The 20,258-nt window shown below is 35.3% G+C and overlaps 1 protein-coding gene across 1 annotated transcript; it reads left to right on the forward strand.

Moving 5' to 3' along the window:
* Positions 1-974: 974 nt before the first annotated feature.
* LOC140880655 (phospholipase D zeta 1-like) lies at positions 975-20,158 on the forward strand. Its single transcript, XM_073285284.1, is given in 21 exon segments — positions 975-1,392; positions 2,156-2,257; positions 2,435-2,550; positions 2,637-2,778; positions 3,939-4,109; positions 7,659-7,832; positions 8,383-8,625; positions 8,730-8,846; positions 9,322-9,461; positions 9,560-9,709; positions 10,034-10,190; positions 10,275-10,588; positions 10,590-10,794; positions 11,386-11,496; positions 12,908-13,054; positions 13,133-13,330; positions 13,831-13,932; positions 15,518-15,649; positions 15,844-15,909; positions 19,531-19,592; positions 19,664-20,158. Coding segments are annotated over 21 exon segments (3,297 nt in total). The 5' UTR covers positions 975-1,197; the 3' UTR covers positions 19,917-20,158.
* Positions 20,159-20,258: the final 100 nt, after the last annotated feature.

Consider the following 20,258-nt stretch of genomic DNA (forward strand, 5'->3'; position numbering starts at 1 on the left):
ATCATGGGATGCATAGTTCAGAAAGAAAAACTTTACTCTTTATATTCCGATGTGATTCAAAGTTAGGACATCAACAATGATAAAATCCACTATTACTCTTTTGTGGTCTTCACCTTGCAACATAAAAAACAAAAAAACTTCATTCAAATTTGCACTATAAAAAAAAATCCAAACAATTTTTTTATGAGTCTCACACTCAATTTAAATATCTCTCCTAATATTTAGTGGGTCTATTTAAAAAGAAGTAATTTATAATTGCCACATTCAAACGTCTTGTAATGTTTAGTTTCAATAATTTGTGAAAGTTCAAATAAAATTTTCATGTGTACTAAGAAACTATAAGATAATCGAAAAAAATGTAAGATTTCATCTATATTTATATAAAAAACGAACAATTTAATTTTAAAAACATATTAGAAATGCTATTTGAAAAAAAAAGATTAAAAAGAAAAAGAAAAAGAAAAAATAAAAAATAAAATGAAAGTCTAAAAATATAATTTTTTTTAAAAAAAAACTAGAAAAGAGAAAATGATTCTCTTTATCCGCTTTAAATGAAGAGCGCCGTTTTCTGACAATAGAAAAGAGTTCCTTCCCCTTTGCCACAATCAGATCTGATTAATAATTGGGGTGAATTTTCGGTATATCGTATCAACAATATCGATATGAAAAAAATTCATATCGGTACCGATACTGAAATTCAGAAATTTTGATATAGAAAAAATTTATATTGATATCGTATAGATACCGAAAAAATGTCTGTATATCGAAAAAATTACGATATAATATCCCGAAAGTTCAGTATTTTTGGTTTGGCATGTGAAGCCCTAATTAATAATATATGAAGAAAAATTCTTGCAAAATTATAATAGAAACCCAGGGTAGTTTCGTCATTTGACACTTCCGCGGGACCCCTTGGGTGTCCATATAAAAGCCCCCTCGTCTCCCACTTACTTGCAATGACACCCCTCGTTTCGTCTCGTCTCCCACTTACAAATCTAAAATCACTCACCGGACTTTCACCGAACGAAGCACAGCCATTTAGACTACACGTGGCGCGATTGGATTCGAGTTTCACTGAAATCCTGCTCACCCATCCCGCTCTCTTCCGATTTGGGTTTTGCTGAACCGCAAAATCGAATCTCTTATTTATCGATTAGCCCAAATTTTGACTCCGAAGCTGGGTGATTGTGGCCTGTAATGTCGACGGAGAGGCTCATCTCCGGCATTCACTCGGCGGTTTCGTCGTCTCACTCTCTTCGGTTGGCGGAAGAAGATACGGTGAGGATTTTCGAGGAGTTACCGACGGCTACTATCATTTCGGTATCGCGGCCAGATGCGAGTGACATCACGCCGTTGCTTTTGTCATACACTATTCAACTCCAGTACAAACAGGTAAGCTAACAGCTAAATAATAATATTTTAACCTTCACATTTACTCTGCACGTGCTTTCCTTTGGGCCTTGAATTTCTTTTCTTATTTGTTGCATGTTCGTTACCATGCAGTGTGAATATCTTTGCTTCATACCGCCGCTGAATTTCTGCGTCAATATTACGTCAATGCTATTGTGATTGCGTATTTTATTAACTTGTCTAGTAGCAGTGTTATCATTTGAAAAATTACAATGGTTGGTGTAAATGAGGAGGTATCGTAAATTTGACGACTCTGATTTTATTTTATTTTATTTTTTCAAAATTTTTGAGTAACACTAAAAGTTTATTCAACATTTTATGGGTGGGAACTACATAGTTGGCTGACCACTTGTAAGAACTGAAAATCAGATTCTTTTAGAGAAAGATAAGAAACTGTATCCTTGATCGAATACATTATTCTAAAATATAATTTACGGTGTATGATGAAATTGAGGTCCTATTTCTGCGATATCTCATATCAGCTCAGACTTTGGGGTAACTATTAGTAACTTAATATAATGCAATTGGTTGAATTATTGATTATGTGAAGTGCAATTGTAATCGGATTGTTAATCTTTTACTAGTGTTTCTCATTTCATTCTTTTTACATTTGTTTCTATTCACTAGTAATTGTCCCATTTGTTTTAGTTTCTAGTCACATCTTGGAATTTGGAGAGCACAAGAATGCTTTGCGTCAGGCACCAGATTTTAATTTTAATCTGTAATTTGAACTTTATTTTGACAGTTCAAGTGGTATTTGTTGAAGAAGGCTTCCCAAGTTATTTATTTGCACCTGGCATTGAAGAAACGTGCAATAATTGAAGAACTTCATGAGAAGCAAGAGCAGGTCCTCTTTCTTATTTGTGCTTCCGTTTTTCATTGCCGAAAAATCCTACCTTTAATATTTCCATTTTTTTATCATGTGTCATAGTGCATATTTAATTTTGTAGGCTCGGTCCTCGATGATGTATCCATAGTTTATTTTCTTATGTTTTGCTGACGATCTTTGTTTTTTTCGTGACAGGTTAGGGAATGGCTTCATAATGTAGGATTAGGTGATCATGCAACTGTTGTGGACGATGAGGATGAGCCAGATGATGGAGCACTACCAATATCCAGTGAAGATAGTGTTAAAAGCAGGTGATGAGAATACATCCCACTGTATTTTTTTTCAAGAAGCAGCGATTACCCGATTATAGGTTCTTACATTATATTTACTTTTTCAGATATGTTCCCTCTAGGGCTGCTTTGTCCATTATTCGTCCAACAATAGGCAGGCAGCAGACTATATCAGATAAAGCAAAAAATGCTATGCAAGGTTATCTGAATCACTTTCTGGGAAACTTGGACATTATTAACTCACCAGAGGTGCTCAACTGAATTAGTCGGATTTACAGTGAATAGTAATTTTCTTTTATTTAAATTCTTTGAATTTTAATCAAATCCTCGTTGATCGATTCAATCATTTACTGTATGATTTTAGTTACTTCACAATATAATTCAGATGTCTGATCAGCTAGCCATCAAGTTGTGCCAAAACTTTTTAGATAGCAATGAAGTAAATAGTTGCGGCAGTTGGGCTTATCTTTCCAGATGTGATTTACACGAATGATTAATTCTTGCCCATTCCATGATTCTCATCTATTTCCTGTCCTCTTTGGGAGGGCCTCCTGGACACCCCCCCCCCCCCCCCCCCCAACACACACACTCACGTGCACACACACTCCCACCGTTAATTTGCAAAAAAGTTCCATTTGGATAGTGGCTGAACATGCTATTATGCCGGATTTAGGATGACCTTTCCATCAAATTAACTTGTTCAAATTTTCTATTTGCATAAGAACATGAAAAATTGGGGTCTGTCATGTTTAAAATTTTCTTCGTAATTTAAGAATTCGTATTGAAACATCCATGCTTGACGTCTTTAATTCTTTCTTGAATAACACTGGTTTGGCTGATTATCAGTATTATCTTAACTGGTGACAACAATATCAGTAATTAGCATAAAATGTAGATAAATCTTTTCTTGATTTTTTTATGGTTTTTTTCTTCTTTTTGATGGTAAGGATATCGACAAACATTTTATAGAACAACAAAGTCTACGTTTACGTTTATATTATTCATCCTTAATTTCTCAGAAACAATGTTAGAATCGAATTTTATCGTTTTCATGAATTCTGACACACATATAGTAGTTTCTGTGAACATAATAATTTTTTTAGAATAATAAGCTGAATCATGTCAATCTACTGAGTATATTCTTATGATGTAGTTAACATCCCATAGCTGTTCATAAAATAAGCTGATTCATATCAATGCCCTACAATTCCCTTTCTTTCTATTCCATAATTTTTTTACTTAAATGTGGTTTCAATCGGTCAACATGTGCCCATAGCTGTTCATAGCCATAGATCACCCTCATTCTTATACCATTGATCTTATTGAACCCCATTTTCATGTTACACGTGTTCCAGATGTAGCATATTCGAACCTTAAGAACCTTAAGATCTTTTCTTCCGTCATTCTAGGTATGCAAGTTCTTGGAGGTATCTAGGTTATCATTTCTACAAGAATACGGCCCAAAACTTAAAGAAGGTTATGTGATGGTAAATCATTTGACACTCCCTTCAGAGGATGAGGCATGTTCAATATGTTGTCTGTGTCATTGCTCGTGTTGTTGTGGCAACGATTGGAGAAAAGTAAGTGTTCCCGACTGAGAATATTTTTCATGCTAATAAGTGGCATATTACTAATCTATCCGGTCATTACCAGCACATATGGTAGATTTCATGTCTTAAATTTTAAAATTTATTTCTATGACTAGGGACAAAATGTTTAAGTTTATTTTCTTGTTAACATATCTATAGTTCCATCACCATATTTTATGCCAGACTCATATTTTTATACAAATCAGATCCGATTTGTTATAGAGTGTAAATAATGCTTCGAAAGAAAACGAAGGAGAAAGATAGAAATTTCTTTCTTTTCATATATAATTCAAATCTCATTATATCGTTAAGTAGAAGAAAGCGTACAAGTCCGAATCTCACAAACTGAGGTATAATCTAATCCTAATAATTTCCTTCCTAAATTTATTTCAATCAAATAAAATCATGACATATGTAATCTAATCAAATCATACCTAATTTATTGACACTTCCCCTCAAGTTTGGCAAAGATGTTCATCATGCACAACTTGCTAACTTGTGTTTCAAAGAGTTATCTTGAAAGACCCTTGGTCAAAACATCTGCAACTTGTAGCATGGTTGGAACAAATGGAGTGCAAATTGTTCCATCTTCCAGCTTCCCTTTTATTACGTATATCAATTTCACTGTATTTCATTCTATTATGTGAATTGGATTATGAACAATATTGGTCGCTGCTTTTATATCATAGTATAGCTTCATAAGAAGGCTTATTGGTCTCTTTAGTTCATCCAAAACTCTCTTTAGCCACACATAATCCTTGAGCCATTGATCTAAACTCAGCCTCTGTACTGCTTCTGGCTACAACACCATTGGTCTTACTTCTCCAGGTTTCCACGTTGCCCCACACAAATGTACGATACCCTGAAGTTGACCTTCGATGTAACAGGGCCTGCCCAATCTGCATCTGTATATACTTCAATGTCTCTTTCCTCATTCTTTCCGAGGAAAAATTCCTTACCAGGTGTTCCTTTTAAATACCTTGGATTCTATGCACTGCATTAAGATGTTCTTCGTATGGAGAATGCATGAATTGACTGACAACGCTCACTACGAAAGTAATGTTTAGGCGAGTATGAGACAAGTAAATTATTCTTCCAACAAGTCTTTGGTATCTTACCAAGTCTCTCAGCTTTGTATTTTGTTAAGCAGAACCCCACTCTTGTGCTCCCAAGGACCCTGTAGCTGTCCGTCGCATCCTCACTCGTGGTGTCCACGACACGAGTGGCAACAAGCTGTCACACGTGATGTCCACGGTCCTTTGTTATTCCTTGCAAAATCGTTGTCTGCTCCTTGTGGGTAAATGACATGCACATCTTGGAAAAATCCCGCTGAATTGGTCCAAGATTCCAGAGCTAATCACGCCCAACACACCTCCAAACCTCTGTAACGGAATAACCAAAAAGTTGACGTAGAGGGGTTGTTCACCCAAGTTGAGAGATATCCCACGACAAACCCCCAAGCATTGTAGGCGACGTCCAATGGCAACAATCACCCATAAAGAAGCTTGCGGCTAAATAATGATTGTCAGTTTTTCTGCCAAAGAAGCATCCAAGAAACATTGTGTACATCTGGAATCAAGTGGGACAATGAAGGGAAGTTGATTGATATATCATGGGTCATCAAAAGCCTATATCCAAAGCAGTATCTTACAACGGTGCCCTGGTGAATTCAACTCACCACAATTGTAGCACAGTCCTTTAGCTCTTCGCTCATCCATTTTGGCCCGACTTAATCGTTTGACAAAGGGTTGAGTTGAAAGAGTACCAGGTGGTTTCTTGGCATTAGTTCGACAAGACAGTGATCGACGTTTGCCAAATCATTATTCATATAGACGTGAAAGTCGCATCACTCTCGGTAGACTCATGGGGAGATGCACTATTACTTATACCGAGATGTTTTGCTTTAGACCTGAAATAAAGAGTTCTACTTCCTGATCCTTGGATAGGGTACTCGCCCAAACTGACAATGGCTCGAATTGTCTCTGATATTTGTCGACCATCCCAGTTTGACGTAACCTCACTAATTCACCCGATTTGGTACATCGCAAGGCTGGACCAAAGCATTGGTTACAGTGCTCCTTGAAATCCTCCCAACTCAAAGCCATTTCATCACGCTCCACCTTCAAAAACCAAAGTTGTGCATCCCCTTTAAGGTGGTAAGAGGCCATTCCCACCTTCACGTGATCTGCTGTGTTGTTGTGGCGAAAAAGTATTAACAGCGGCTGAGCCAACCCAAGGGGACGGTGAGGCCATCAAATCTGGGAAAATCAAGTTTTGAAAACCTCTTAAAATTCAAATTGTAGACACCTGTGTCCTCTTCTTTGTGCCTGTTGTGTCGGAATTGAAGTTACCATTGCTATGCTCTCGGTTACTGATATTTTCAGTGCGTATAGTGGTCATCTCCATGGATAGTGCCTCCATCTGGGTGCGAAGCTCCTGCCGGTCCTGTTCCTGTACCTTTTGGTCGTCCATATACATCTTTATGAAGGCCTCGAGTTGTTTCTGAGACGCAGATGATTCGCCCATACGGCTTGTTTTTGGTACCAATTTGTTACGTTGTTTGGTTTGGGATCTCGTTACAAGGTTGAGGAATAAAATTGTTCAAGTCGGGATGTAATTCCTTCTTGTTCGATCGTCTACCTTGACGCCCAACTGTGACGAATAAAAATTAAGGCTAGTTAACAATAGAACCTTCTATCTTGAGAATTATTTTTGTTTGATAAAATTCAGATGTATTATTTCATTCGATATGATCAAATAAATACACCAGAATCAAGACTCCAACCTAATCCAAATACCATCCTGTCCCTAACTTTAAATTCAGAAAAAAAAATCATTGATGATCCTAATCTGCAGAATTTATGAAAATAGAAAACGAAACAAAAATAAAGAATCCAAAACTGGAACACTCCGATCTGCATACAGGGGTAGATTAGTCCAACTGCAGCGGCTTCAACCGCCCATGCGTGAACCTCTTGTACACCCACTGCGTGGGCTCTTCAGGGGACATAACATCTCCCTTGCATGCTTCATGCATTTATATGGTTTACACGCTTAAAGAATCTGGCTTTCGTTGGGGTGGCCAACAAAAGTAACACGTTTTGAGAAACCAATTAAATGTTTAGGAGTGAGAAAAGTCCAAACAATTAGCCAGTGATATGAACAACATCTGAAAGAACAAAGAGTGTTTGAAAAAAGTAATGAAGATAGTGATATCTAGATTGTGGGAGAATATAAGATATTGGGTTGCACCTGTAAAAGTATCTCAAAAAAAAAAAAACACAATTAATAGTCGAAAATCTATATTATCCTAATTCAATATGTGTTGAAGCTAGCAGAATCCTTCAGCTACATATTTCACATTTCTTACTGATAAATAACCTAAGTAGTGGTATCAAACAAGACTTTGGACATCTATCCACAGTTGTCTCAATGATGGTTATGATGGTTTTTTTTCTTTTCAGAGGATATTATTTTGGCATTAATGTTTGTTCTCAATTCACTTTTTTGACTATGAAACGGTCTTTGACTTGCTTCCAGGTTTGGCTGGTGCTTAAGCAGGGATTCTTGGCTTTCCTTGAAAATCATTCTGAAGCTAAACTCCTAGACATAATTATCTTTGATACCCTACCAGCTTCAAATGCTAAAGGCCATGATGATGTGTACTTTGCAAGAGTGTTAAAACGACGAAATCCTTTGCGTCATGCATTTCAGGTTTGCATTTTCTCACATTCTTCTAAGTTCCTCATGGATATAATAGCATGTGAAAGATATAAAGCAATCTGTGTCAAAACTTCATTAGAAATTTTGTGTTTACTGCTGTAACATGCTTCTTTTAATCTCATCATTAGCTTCCTAATGTCAAAAGTAGTTTTGACTTTGGCATTTTAATTTATTAAGTTAAACATAGCCCAAAGGAAACTGGAAGCATTTGGTTAAATATATGCTGGAATATTATGAGAGTCGTGGAATGTTGAATAATTATAGAGAAAATAAAAGATATAGGCAGAAATTTCACTATTGGAAAGATGAAAAATGCAGTAGCATTTGAGTAAGTGAAATAATAATTATAATTGTCACAAAATGTGGGGGTTCATTATTCTTTCGATGTATTTTGACTTTGAAACTGAAAATATCAAACTTCTTGTCCCAGTTTGCCTTGATAAATACAAAATGTATCTTAAAATTATAGTGGATTTGAGAAGATATCAAAAAAATTTACCTCCAATCACTAAGTTGTAATCATAGTTCAATGGTAAAAAAGGTTTCTGGCGGGAATAGGAACGTAAAGTTAAGGGCAACAAGCCATGCTAAAGTGCGAGAATGGGTATCTGCCATCAACGAGGTTGGCTCAAAGCGATCTGAAAGTTGGTGTTCTCTTCATCGTTTCAATTCATTTGCCCCAATTAGAGGATTGGTTGAGGATGGAAGCCAAGCTCAATGGTTTATAGATGGCAAAGCAGCATTTGAAGCCATTGCATCCTCAATAGAGAATGCAAGTTCAGAGGTTAAGTTTTCAAACATACAAACGGTGTCATTTACTTGCTGAATTTGTCACTACAATTGCCCATTATTGGTTCTGAAACAGTAAAATTTCTGGAATTCATTCAGATATACATAACTGGGTGGTGGCTTTGCCCCGAATTGTACTTAAGACGTCCATTTCACAACAACAGCTCCTCTCGCCTTGATGTTTTACTAGAGGCTAAAGCTAAGCAAGGGGTTCAGGTGCATTTTTAATCGTATCCGTATTCGGTATTTTTTGTGGCTCATGACTCATCTTATCGATTGTCTGTCTCAACAACTTGTAGATATCATCTATTACTTATACTCTCCTTTTAATGTAATAGTGTGTATAGTACTATAAGTCATGGTTTTCTTAACATCTATTATCTATTTTGAGGTGGAGTATTGAAATCTGTGACCTGATTTTTGGGATTGATTGATTAGTTTGATTAGTTTCATAAGATAAAGGATATGGATATTATGTTATGGATTCCTTATTCAATAATTTTCTCATTGAGCTCCTCGTTTTCAGGAGAGTAATCGAATTTCTTATCTCTTATTTACATTCATCATTGTGAATGTTCAGATAATTTTGTAGATATGTTTTCCTGTTTTTAATCTTCCAGCCAAAGTTATATAATAATTAGATTCTGAATTTTTCTTATCCTAGCTCATATCTATTTGCATTCTTGTGCAGATACATATTCTTCTTTACAAGGAAGTTTCTCTTGCTTTAAAAATCAACAGCTTATACAGTAAGAAAAAACTTATAAATATTCATGAAAATGTTAAAGTTCTGCGGTACCCTGACCATCTGTCAACTGGAATCTACTTATGGTAAATTGTTGCTTCAGAAATATAATAGTGGACATCGATACAAGAATTTTCCACATTCCATTATTTCATAAACTTAATTACTTTACGGGAAAATGCAGGTCTCACCATGAAAAACTTGTAATCGTCGACCAAAAGATAAGCTTCATTGGCGGGTTGGATTTATGCTTTGGCCGTTATGACACAAGTGAACATAAAGTAGGTGATCACCCTTCCTCTTTATGGCCCGGAAAGGACTACTACAACCCAAGGTAGAACAAAATTCTACGATTGATGCCAAAAGATTCTTTGTGCACAATTGCCTTTGGACTTCTATACATAAAGAATAATTTTATTACAAATTACAAGCACATGTTTGTTTTTGCCTTGAAAAGTTTATTGTCTACAATAGTAAATTTGTAGAGTCACATCATCGATTGACTATCATGGCAACATCTCTTACAAGCACTGGAAAAATGGTAAATGACTGAAAGTTATGCTGATAGTGTATCATCAGATAGCACCTTGATTAAATCCTGAACAGGTTCCATAAGGTTTGCCGGTTTGATATATTTCTTTGTTCAAGGAATGTACAGAGAATCAGAACCAAATTCTTGGGAAGATGCTATGAAAGATGAAATGGATCGACAAAAATATCCTCGTATGCCATGGCATGATGTTCATTGCGCGCTATGGGGACCACCTTGCAGGGATATTGCTAGACACTTTGTTCAGCGTTGGAACCATGCAAAGGTATGTGTTTAGTTTTTCTTTGCAGATTTTTTATTTTTATTTTTTAAAAACTTAGTGTCCGACATATTTCTACCTTCGGTCCAGAGAAGCAAAGCACCGAATGAACGTAAAATACCACTGCTTATGCCTCAGCATCACATGGTTTTACCACATTACATGGGAAGAACCAGTGAGGTAGACGTTAAAAGGAGGACCTCTGAAGTAAATTTTGAGAAACTCAGTGAGAAGGGTTCTTTTTCACCAAAATCACCACCAGAAAATATCCCACTTCTGTTGCCTCATGAAGCAAGTGTGCCAGATGCTTCCGTTATAGAGAATGGCTTCAGTACAAATGGATGTTATCAAACTGAGCCAAATATTCATTGCAAAGGTAGTTCATTTTTTAAGAGAATCCAAATGTATAACTTCTTTCTAAGATATGAGAAATAATTTCTTTGATATTTATGGTAGTTCAAATTTTGATAGTGGAAAGTTAACAGAGACAGCCTTAGAATCTACTTTGCAAGTTAATAATGATTGGTCAGAGCCAAAAGAGACCAAATTCCAGGTTATATCAGCCAATGAAGTAGCACAAGTTGGCCCTCGTAGTTCATGTCGCTGCCAGGTTAGCTCAAGATATTAAAAGTCTTTTAAGAGCGTTTGAATTCTCCTTCTCTTGAACTTATGTGGAAGGGTGCTTTTATGATCTCTATGTAGGCTCACAGTTGTGATCGTTTTTCTTTTGTGTTCCTCTTTTCTTTGGTTTGCAATATTACATATAGTATAACATAAACTAATAAGATTGTCTTGAAAGTACCTTGGGAATGAATATGACAAAGAAAATCACTACATAAAGAATCACAATAAAACCATATGAAATGTTTATAACATTCTTGATTAATATCCATTATGATTCCAACACATCTATTTCAGCCTTTTAGATTCGGAAACCCACTCACTCTTTAAAACAGGATAATTGGCAAAGATGCAAAATATTCGAAGCATACCCCGGTACAGGACATTAGTGTATGCATTGTTACCATGTCTAGCTAAACCCACTATTTAAAAAATTGGTCTATGACTCAGCTAATGAGCAGCTAAGCTTAACTGGTCAAGCAGGGGAGTAGCTCGTGAGATAATTTTGGCCTTAAAATATTTATGTGCAAAATTTCAAATATTTTCATTGAGTTAATTTTCGTTCCATATTATTGAATAGGTTGTCAGAAGCGTCAGCCAGTGGTCTGCTGGAACAAGTCAAACTGAAGACAGCATTCATAGAACTTATTGTGCTCTTATTGAGGAAGCAGAATTCTTCATTTATATCGAGGTGACATTTATGTGCATATAATGAGTTGAACTATGATGCCATCTTTTGCATATTCGTTCTTGCCCCATTTAACCAATGTGAATTTAAAAATCGTTCACATAAACTCTCTGATGTCAAATTATTCAGAAACTTAAGATCTCAAGGATATACGTGGGTAGGACCTATTACCTTTTTCTTCACCATAGTTCTCCTTCTATGCTTGACTTGTATCTTTATTGTATTTGCACATGTGCTTGATTTATCTTTCAATTACAACTTGAATATACCTTCAGCTTCTCCTCAACAAAGTATGTCACATGCTGTGAAAGATATTTCACTTCCTGCCAAAATGCCGCCTTCTAAGATTCAATTTCTTTATAATTAGCAAATTAAACTGTCATTCACCAGCACTGACGTATGTATAAGGCCTTTTTGGACGTACTTTTTCTAGGGTTATTTCTGACTTTGAAATCCTTATTAATTGAGAAATAAGAACATAATATGCTGATGTGGCCGTCAGCCCTATCTATCACAATTTGATAAGAGCATCTAAATGTTTTAGCTGTTAATTGTTGGTTTTGAACCTATCTGAATTGTTATTGTCTCTGAGTTTCTACTCCCAAAAACCTTGTGTTTGTCAATCAACTCATTTCATGTTGAATGTGCCATCATGGTGGAAAATTTCATGATGGGGCTATTATTCCATAGTCCTTCACAAACTTGCGGTAATACCCTACAAGTCCTAGGAATCCGTGCAGAAGTTGGTGTAGGCCATTTAGAAATTGCTGCAACTTTTTTGTCATCAACCTTAAGCCCAGATTGCGTACTATATGTTCAAGATATCCAACCTCAGTCTGAGCCAGAGAACACGTGGATTTTATAGGAAAAATGGTTGTGCCTTTAAAGTTGAGAAACCCATATGCACTTGAATTTGTTATAAATACATAGTTGATACGGTGAGTACCAAAATTTAGATAACTAAAAGAGACAAGTGTTATATAGAGTAAGGATATTGCTGTCATTTTACTAAAAATTAAGCTTGGAAGTAAGTTTTTCCAAACATTAAACTGTAGCTTGTATTAGCTTTGAACTTTTATTCCGAACACTCACTACTTTTCCTTCTCAGAAACTTCTTTATGATCTCTAAAAGAATCACTTCAAAATAAAGTAGAAACTCTTGCAAACACTCCCTAAGTATCTTCCATATGAGAAAATTAAATGGTATCAGCTACAATTTTTTCTGCAATTAGGTTTCTGTTGTGCTGTAGTTTGTTTATTATTTTGTCCTACATGATCGAGTACACGGATATGCTAGTATTCAACTTGTGTATTTTAGAAAAAACATTGGTCTCTACATCCTTCGTCATTTTTCTGTCAGAACTGAACTTAAAAAGATGATTTTATCTTACTTCTTATTACCAATAACTTCCAGAATCAATTTTTCATATCGGGCCTGTCAGAAGATGAAGTTATACAAAACCGTGTGCTTGAATCTCTGTATAGCCGAATAATGCGGGCACACAAAGAGAAGAAGTGCTTCAGAGTCGTAATTGTCATCCCACTCTTGCCCGGGTTTCAGGTTAGTCTCGTGTTCTAATATGAGTTCCAGTTTGAATGTTTTCATTTCCATCTTTTATTCATACTTTTCAGTGAACAGGGGGGTGTGGATGATAGTGGTGCGGCTACTGTTAGAGCCATAATGCATTGGCAGTATCGCACTATTTGTAGAGGACATAATTCAATATTACAGAAACTTTGCTCAAAGTTGGGTGCCATCACACAAGATTTCATAAGTTTCTTTGGCTTAAGAACTCATGGCAGACTTTTTGATGGTGGTCCTGTGGTTACGAGCCAGGTGTAGATTCTGAAAATCTATTTGAAACTTTAATGTATGTTGTATCTTCATTGTCTTGAAATATTTTTGTTTGCCCTGAAATTTCGCTAAATTTGGTAAGTTATTGTTAACCTATTCCCAAGCTTTTGGTGAGTAACCATTTAAGATGTTTCTCATTTGATGGGCTGAGCATTATGTTACTGTGTTTCTTTAATAACTTGTTCAAAAGAAAAGGTTCAGATTATGATTGTTAACCTCATCAATCTTCTACGCTGTATAATCTCTAAAGTCACAATCTTTTTATAATCCCTATCATTGGAAGATGCTTTTGAAGAGGAGAATGATTTCGATGTTTGTCACATATTTTTCTCATCTTGTGTAAAATACAATTACTGATCAGCATTTGAACGAGCATAGGCAACCTTTTCTCATCTCAGTGCCTGTAATTTTTTAGATGAGCAATTTAACATATTCCTGCTTTTGGTTTACTTATTCTCAAACTTCACTATTGCCTTACACAGGTGTATGTTCATAGTAAAGTGATGATAGTTGATGATCGTTGCGCTTTGATTGGATCATCAAACATAAATGATCGGAGCTTGTTGGGGTCACGAGACTCAGAGGTGAATTTTTAATATTCCTAATGATATTTATAAATCAAGTCACACCTTTTTTTTTTCTTCCATGTTATAGGTTTATTACGAATGCACTCTAAATAGTTATTTGAAACACAAATTTAATAAATCTTATTTTTCAAACTTAGAGTGTGTTTGGCCGAGCTTATAAGCTTTTGAAAATAGTTTAGCTCTTCAAATTTGTTTGGCAACAATTTGGTTAAACAACTTAAGCTTTTTGACAGCTTATAAGCTGTTTTTTAAAAAAACTGGGTGACCCTACTTTTTTAGAAAGATTTTATTTTAACATTTTACTTCACCAAAATAGACTTGTATATTTTGACAAATTCCCACCATGTCCTTCACCCATTAAATATTAAAATTTCCACAGAATATCAGTTTTTCTAAATTAAAATATGTAAGATTTTAATTTTTTCTAATATTAAATTAAGATTTATGATAAAATTCTAAAACTATTTTAAATAACCTTCATATTATTATACCTTTTTTGAAAATTTTGACAATAAAAAGATCTTATAATGTGAAGCTTGTCAACATCGTTAAGTTGTTTAAAATAAGTTTATCCTAACACTTTAACAACTTATTTCTAAAATAAGTTCTGAAAGCTTATAAGCTCCTAAACCAGCTTATTTAAGAAGTCTGACAGCTTATAAGCTTCTAAACCTAAGTTTAGCCAAACACTCGCTGATTGATCCTCCAGAAAGAGTGAGGTAGATGAAAATGAAATACTATTTCACATTAAGTAATGAAACAATGGTTGTTGGAGAGAGAATTTCACTGCTAACATTTCAGATATATCTATCGGTTTATGCCTCAGAAAATTATTCATACTTTTCCCATCTGTTATGATTCTATCCTTCCTCCACAAGTATGGCGCAAATGTGTTTTTTCACTTGAAAATTTTACCTTGATGATGTAGTAAAGGGGAATATCATTCTGGCATCTGATATGTTGATAATAAAATTTGAATTTTCCTTTTCTTACATTTCGAATTGCATTCAAAAAGATAAATTTCATCCATTAAGAACTTGGACCTACTTAAATGGAGATGTGACCACAATAGCTAGATTACTTTTAAGACATCGTTATTATAAGATAATGTAATTATAAATATACATTAGAATTCAAATTCCTTGCATTATCATATTAAAATAGTTCATGCTTAATTCAAGAGAATAAAACCATTTTATCTTAGTTTGAGCAACTCAAAAATCGAATGTAATTAAAAACTCAGCTTATGTATTTCTAAAGTTAAAAATAATTACTGAATAATAGTCAAGTTTGTGTTTAATATTCGTATCTATTCAGGTATGAAGTGCCATTAGACAAATGAAAGAAAAAAGCGTTTGAAAGGGAATAATGTCCTTTCAATTGGAAAAGTTTGCACATTGTAAGACATGTATATACGTAGATGTAGATAGAAATTTCTCGTTCCTTCTTTTCTGTCTCACCTTAGTTATTTGATGATCAAGTTCTAGTATATTTTGGTTATTTAATCTTTCTTTATCAGCAAAACGAACAATATTATATTTGATCTATTTCTATACTTATTATTTGATCTATTTCTCTGCAGATTGCTGTTGTCATCGAGGATAAAGAGTTTGTTGATTCATACATGAATGGGAAGCCATGGAAAGCGGGAAAATTTTCTTTTGGTCTCAGGCTTTCCTTATGGGCAGAGCACCTCGGTCTAAATATGGAAGAGGTGGGTATAATCAATAATATGAATGATAATGCTTGTGAAACATCTGTATATCACTTAGAGATGTAAAATTCTAAATTATGAATGAAGATTTTAGGCATTGTTTGGGATTTTCCCAATAGTGTCTTTCTTTTTTCTAAGAAATAATTATCTCATATTTACTAATACATCATGATGCCAAATATTGATCATTTTAGGTTGATCAAATAAAAGATCCCATAACTGACACAACATTCAAGGACCTTTGGTTTGAAATTGCCAAGGTAAGATTTTGGTTTTGAATTAAGTTTTTGTCTTTTGAGAGTATTTTAAGTATATTCTGTACAGAGAAGTTTTAAGCTTCCCAACAAATTCCTGCCCACTTCATGCCCGACCACTAAAACCCGGTGCCGAGTTTTAGTTGTTTTTGTTTTTGATTTTTTGCACCAATAAAACATGGCATCGAGTTTTAGTGGTCGGACACGAAGTGAACATCATTTGTTGGGCAGCTGAAAATTTTTATTCTATACATAGAAGGAGTTATCATAATCTTCTCTAAAGTGTGATTTTTCACTCATGTGCGTGTTTATATTGTGCATTTGTTTCACTTATAAACATGTGATTTCACAATGTTGTTGGTGCGTAAGTCTTGATAGTTTAGTTTTATCATCCCACCAACTTACCCAAGATGTCTGGAATTAAATATTTTTTTTGTTACATGATTTTATGGTATGAAAAAGTTATTATTGCATTATTATCACCACAAAAAAAAAACGACGATTAGCGACACTTTTATTAGTCGCAAAACTGTAGCTAATTTCAAAGAAGGAACGGTTTTGCGACTATGTTTTGAATAGCCGGGGTTTCCTTTGTCGCAGAAATCAACGACGTTGCAAATGCGTCGTTAATTTTTGCGACAAGTTTATACATGACCATTGGTAATAGCGACAAAATTTTCTTCGAAGACCGTTGCTGACATTAGCGATGGTTTTTATATAACCGTCACTAATTGCGACCGTAAAGTCATGAAGATCGTCACTAAATTTACCGACGTTTTACATTAAACCATCGCTAAATTTAGCGACAGTTTTAAGTAAACAGTCGCTAATTTTAGGGACGGTTTGCACTAAACCGTTGTTATATATATATATATATATATAATTTTGATCACCTGCACCCTAGGGTGCAGAGTTTTTCGTGTGCGATCAAACTAAAACACGATACCGAGTTTTAGTGGTATATAATCCATCCAAAGGTACATACCACAAAACTTGGAGTTCAAATCAGATGTTCGACCACAATAGTGCAACACACACTGGAGTTCAAATAAGATGTCATACAATCCCGAAATAATAGAACTAAAATCACAAATGGTAGGAGCTATGGTCCAGCATCTCCTCGTCATCATCAACATCAACATCCTGATCATACAACAGGAAATCGTTGTCGTCGCCATACTTGCCTCCATACTTGCCTGGCACGTGCTTTAATTTTTCAACTGAAGCCGGCCCCTACGATGACGAAGACAAGTTATGTGGAGGTGCAACGGATGCATCAGCTTTTTCCTTTCCGGATCCCAAACTGGCAATTAATGTGCGAACTGTCTCTTCTAACGACCCTATTCTATCACGGAGCTGTATCTTGCGATTATTTCTAGTATGGAATGAGTCAATCATCCACTTTGGCATCTTTATTGAACAAAAAGGGTGATATTTCATTTTCATCCCTATACATCCGCACCTCCTCTCGTGCCGTTTCCATGTCCGCTTTTGAAGCGACAGCTGTGCTCCGACTACCACTGTGATGCTCACGTTATGCAGTGGCCTCAGGATAAAAACCAGATGTTGTGTTCCTAATCATATACTTTCCTCGCCTTTCTGCATACCTCCTTCAACCTTCAGAATACAGCTTATTCATCGTCGGGCCTTTTGAGGGGGATGGGTTGTGAGCTGCCAGCACCAGACGCAGATGACAATAATTCACGCTGACGTTCGAAAGTCTCCTACGTTATGTAACACATATATCAATAAATTGATTAATGTCGATGATTTCAAATAAATTTTAAATTTAAAAAATACACATATATGATTTAATAAATACTAACGCTAAAAGATCTAGGTCTCTCATCGGCAAATTCGCCCTCTTTGTTTGCGTGTGTCTTGTAAAACAGCTCGTATGAGTTGGGCTCCTTTCCCAGCTCTGCACGCTATAAGGCCAAAAAATTTAATTAGAATTTTATCGTTATTCATTTACTTGAATAAAAATACAGAAAACTCATACCATCGCGTGATTGTGATCGAAAAACGATCGTGAACCTGCTGTATGCTTTGCCATCTCCATCCCCGGACCTGTAGACTCACTGTGTCTAGTTTCCTTGTATATTCCTGATCGTTTTAGCCATTCCCCACTAGCCCAAACATCCTTCCACGTTGCCCACACGTCTGCGGCTAAGCACTTTGGTTTCTGATCTCAATCTCGCCATGCATGCACTGTCTTGCGATACTGGGTCGATATAATGGAACTCCATGCCTTCTTCACTCTGGAGTCAAATCGCCGACTCTACTTATATATTGTTCAATTTCAGCTGAGAAAAGTGTCCATTACAATGCATTATAGTTTTGTGCAACTAAATGATAGCGTACCACAAACTGATCCCAGTACCACTGATGCTACGTCGGAGTAACATACTTCCTACAATGACCCTCCTTACATATGTCCAATTTGATCTGCTAAGTAATAAAAGTAGAAATCTTGTGACTGCTTGGCTGCAACCACTAACATTTATTTCTCCCATATTTTTAAGTTGATTTGTAACACTAATGAATTAAGTTGAAAAAATATTATTAATAATTAAGTAATAAATTTAACTTACTTCCCAGAAACAACATATATCAAATCTTGTAGATCATGAGGGTCTACGCCTTTCTTTAGGGTCCTCGAAGTGCTCTTGTTCATTGTCAGCCATATCTCTGCATTGATTTCGAGACAAGTATGCATGTGTATAACTAAGAAAGCAACCACGATATGTGATTACTAAGAAATCTCTGCTCTTCGCTAAAAATCGGCATCCTGAAAATTTTTCTGTTTTAGTTGAACTTTTCAAATTCGTGCAAGTAGAAGTTATTTACAATGAGGTTAATTTTTCTAGAATACAAAAACATATTTAATTTTCTCATTATGTTAAAGAAGCTCTCCCATGCATCCATTTCTCTCTTGAATGTTTGTACTTCGTTCAAATGTTTATATATGCCACAGAGTGCTAAATTTTGTTTTCTGTTACTCACTTTTTCAAGTCTTTTCTAATGGTAACAAGTGCTTTCGAATTACCAATTAATCAATGGCAAATACTTTTTAGTAAAAAAAATATTTGGAGCGTCTCTTTAGAGAAATGTGTAAAAACTTCACTAGAAGATTTGCCTAAGGATTAGAATTACTCTGAACCAATATTGTTGCCCCAAGGTCTAAAATGTGGCTATATTATGGGGAAGATATTTCACATTAGCCCACCCTACTTATGTTAGTAAGATAATAATACAACTTTATACAAGTAGTTTGACTGAGCTCCTTCTTGTCAACATAGGATTCAATAGTACAAGTTTGTCTTCTAGCGATTATGGTGCAATAAGGCCAAATATATTTCATGTCCTTGATAGATTATATTATGAGCACACTTGTATACTCATGGAACAGGGGAGCAACTCTTTGGCAAGTCATACTTCATCACTATAAAAATAATTTATTATACTCGAGGCATATAGCATTTCCACTTGCATGTTGAACATGAGAAATGATGCAAAAACAGATCATGGGCACAAGTTTTTCAGTTGTCAATGTATAATTGCTTGTTTCTTTCATTCTAATTTGTAAACTTTCTTTTAACCAGCAGTTTAATTTTTCATTTTCAGTCAAATACGAAGATTTACCAAGATGTATTTTCTTGCATCCCAAATGATAACATCCACTCCAGGTGATTTACAGTCAGTTTTTGTGTCATTTCCCACTTTGTGTCACACACTGATCATCGAGATTGATTTCCAGAACTGCTCTTAGACAAAGTATGAGTCATTGGAAACAGAAACTCGTGAATACGACCATTGATTTAGGAGTGGCTCCCAAGAAAGTTGACTTGCATCAGAACCAGGAACTCATAGCTGCGGACCCAATCACAATGTTGAAATCCATAAAAGGACATCTTGTTTCTTTTCCTTTGGAGTTCATGAAACAAGAAGAAGATTTGAGACCAATGTTTATTGAGGGTGAGTTTTATGCATCTCAACAGGTGTTTCACTGATGTAAACGAAGATAACTTCAATTTCTCAATGGCAATAGATATTTATTTATCAATAGATGTATGTATAGTAGGAAGGGTGGGTGGATCCACCAACTTGGAACATCCACTCCTGCAGCAAAGAAAATTTGTATTTGTGTAATGCTCTTTAAGAACATAAATTTCTATATGAATTTAGATTACATCATCATGTCAACTAGGATAGTATGTACAAACTGACCGTATTTGGTTCATTAGAATGAGAAATGGCGGCATAGTTTGAGAACATTTTTCGAGTTTATCAGTTTTTACGTATTTTTGGTTCAAATCATTTTAGTTATTTCCACTACATAAATCATCTTACGA

Source organism: Henckelia pumila, chromosome 2, assembly GCF_033568475.1.
Source record: "Henckelia pumila isolate YLH828 chromosome 2, ASM3356847v2, whole genome shotgun sequence".
Classification (NCBI taxonomy): Eukaryota; Viridiplantae; Streptophyta; class Magnoliopsida; order Lamiales; family Gesneriaceae; genus Henckelia; species Henckelia pumila.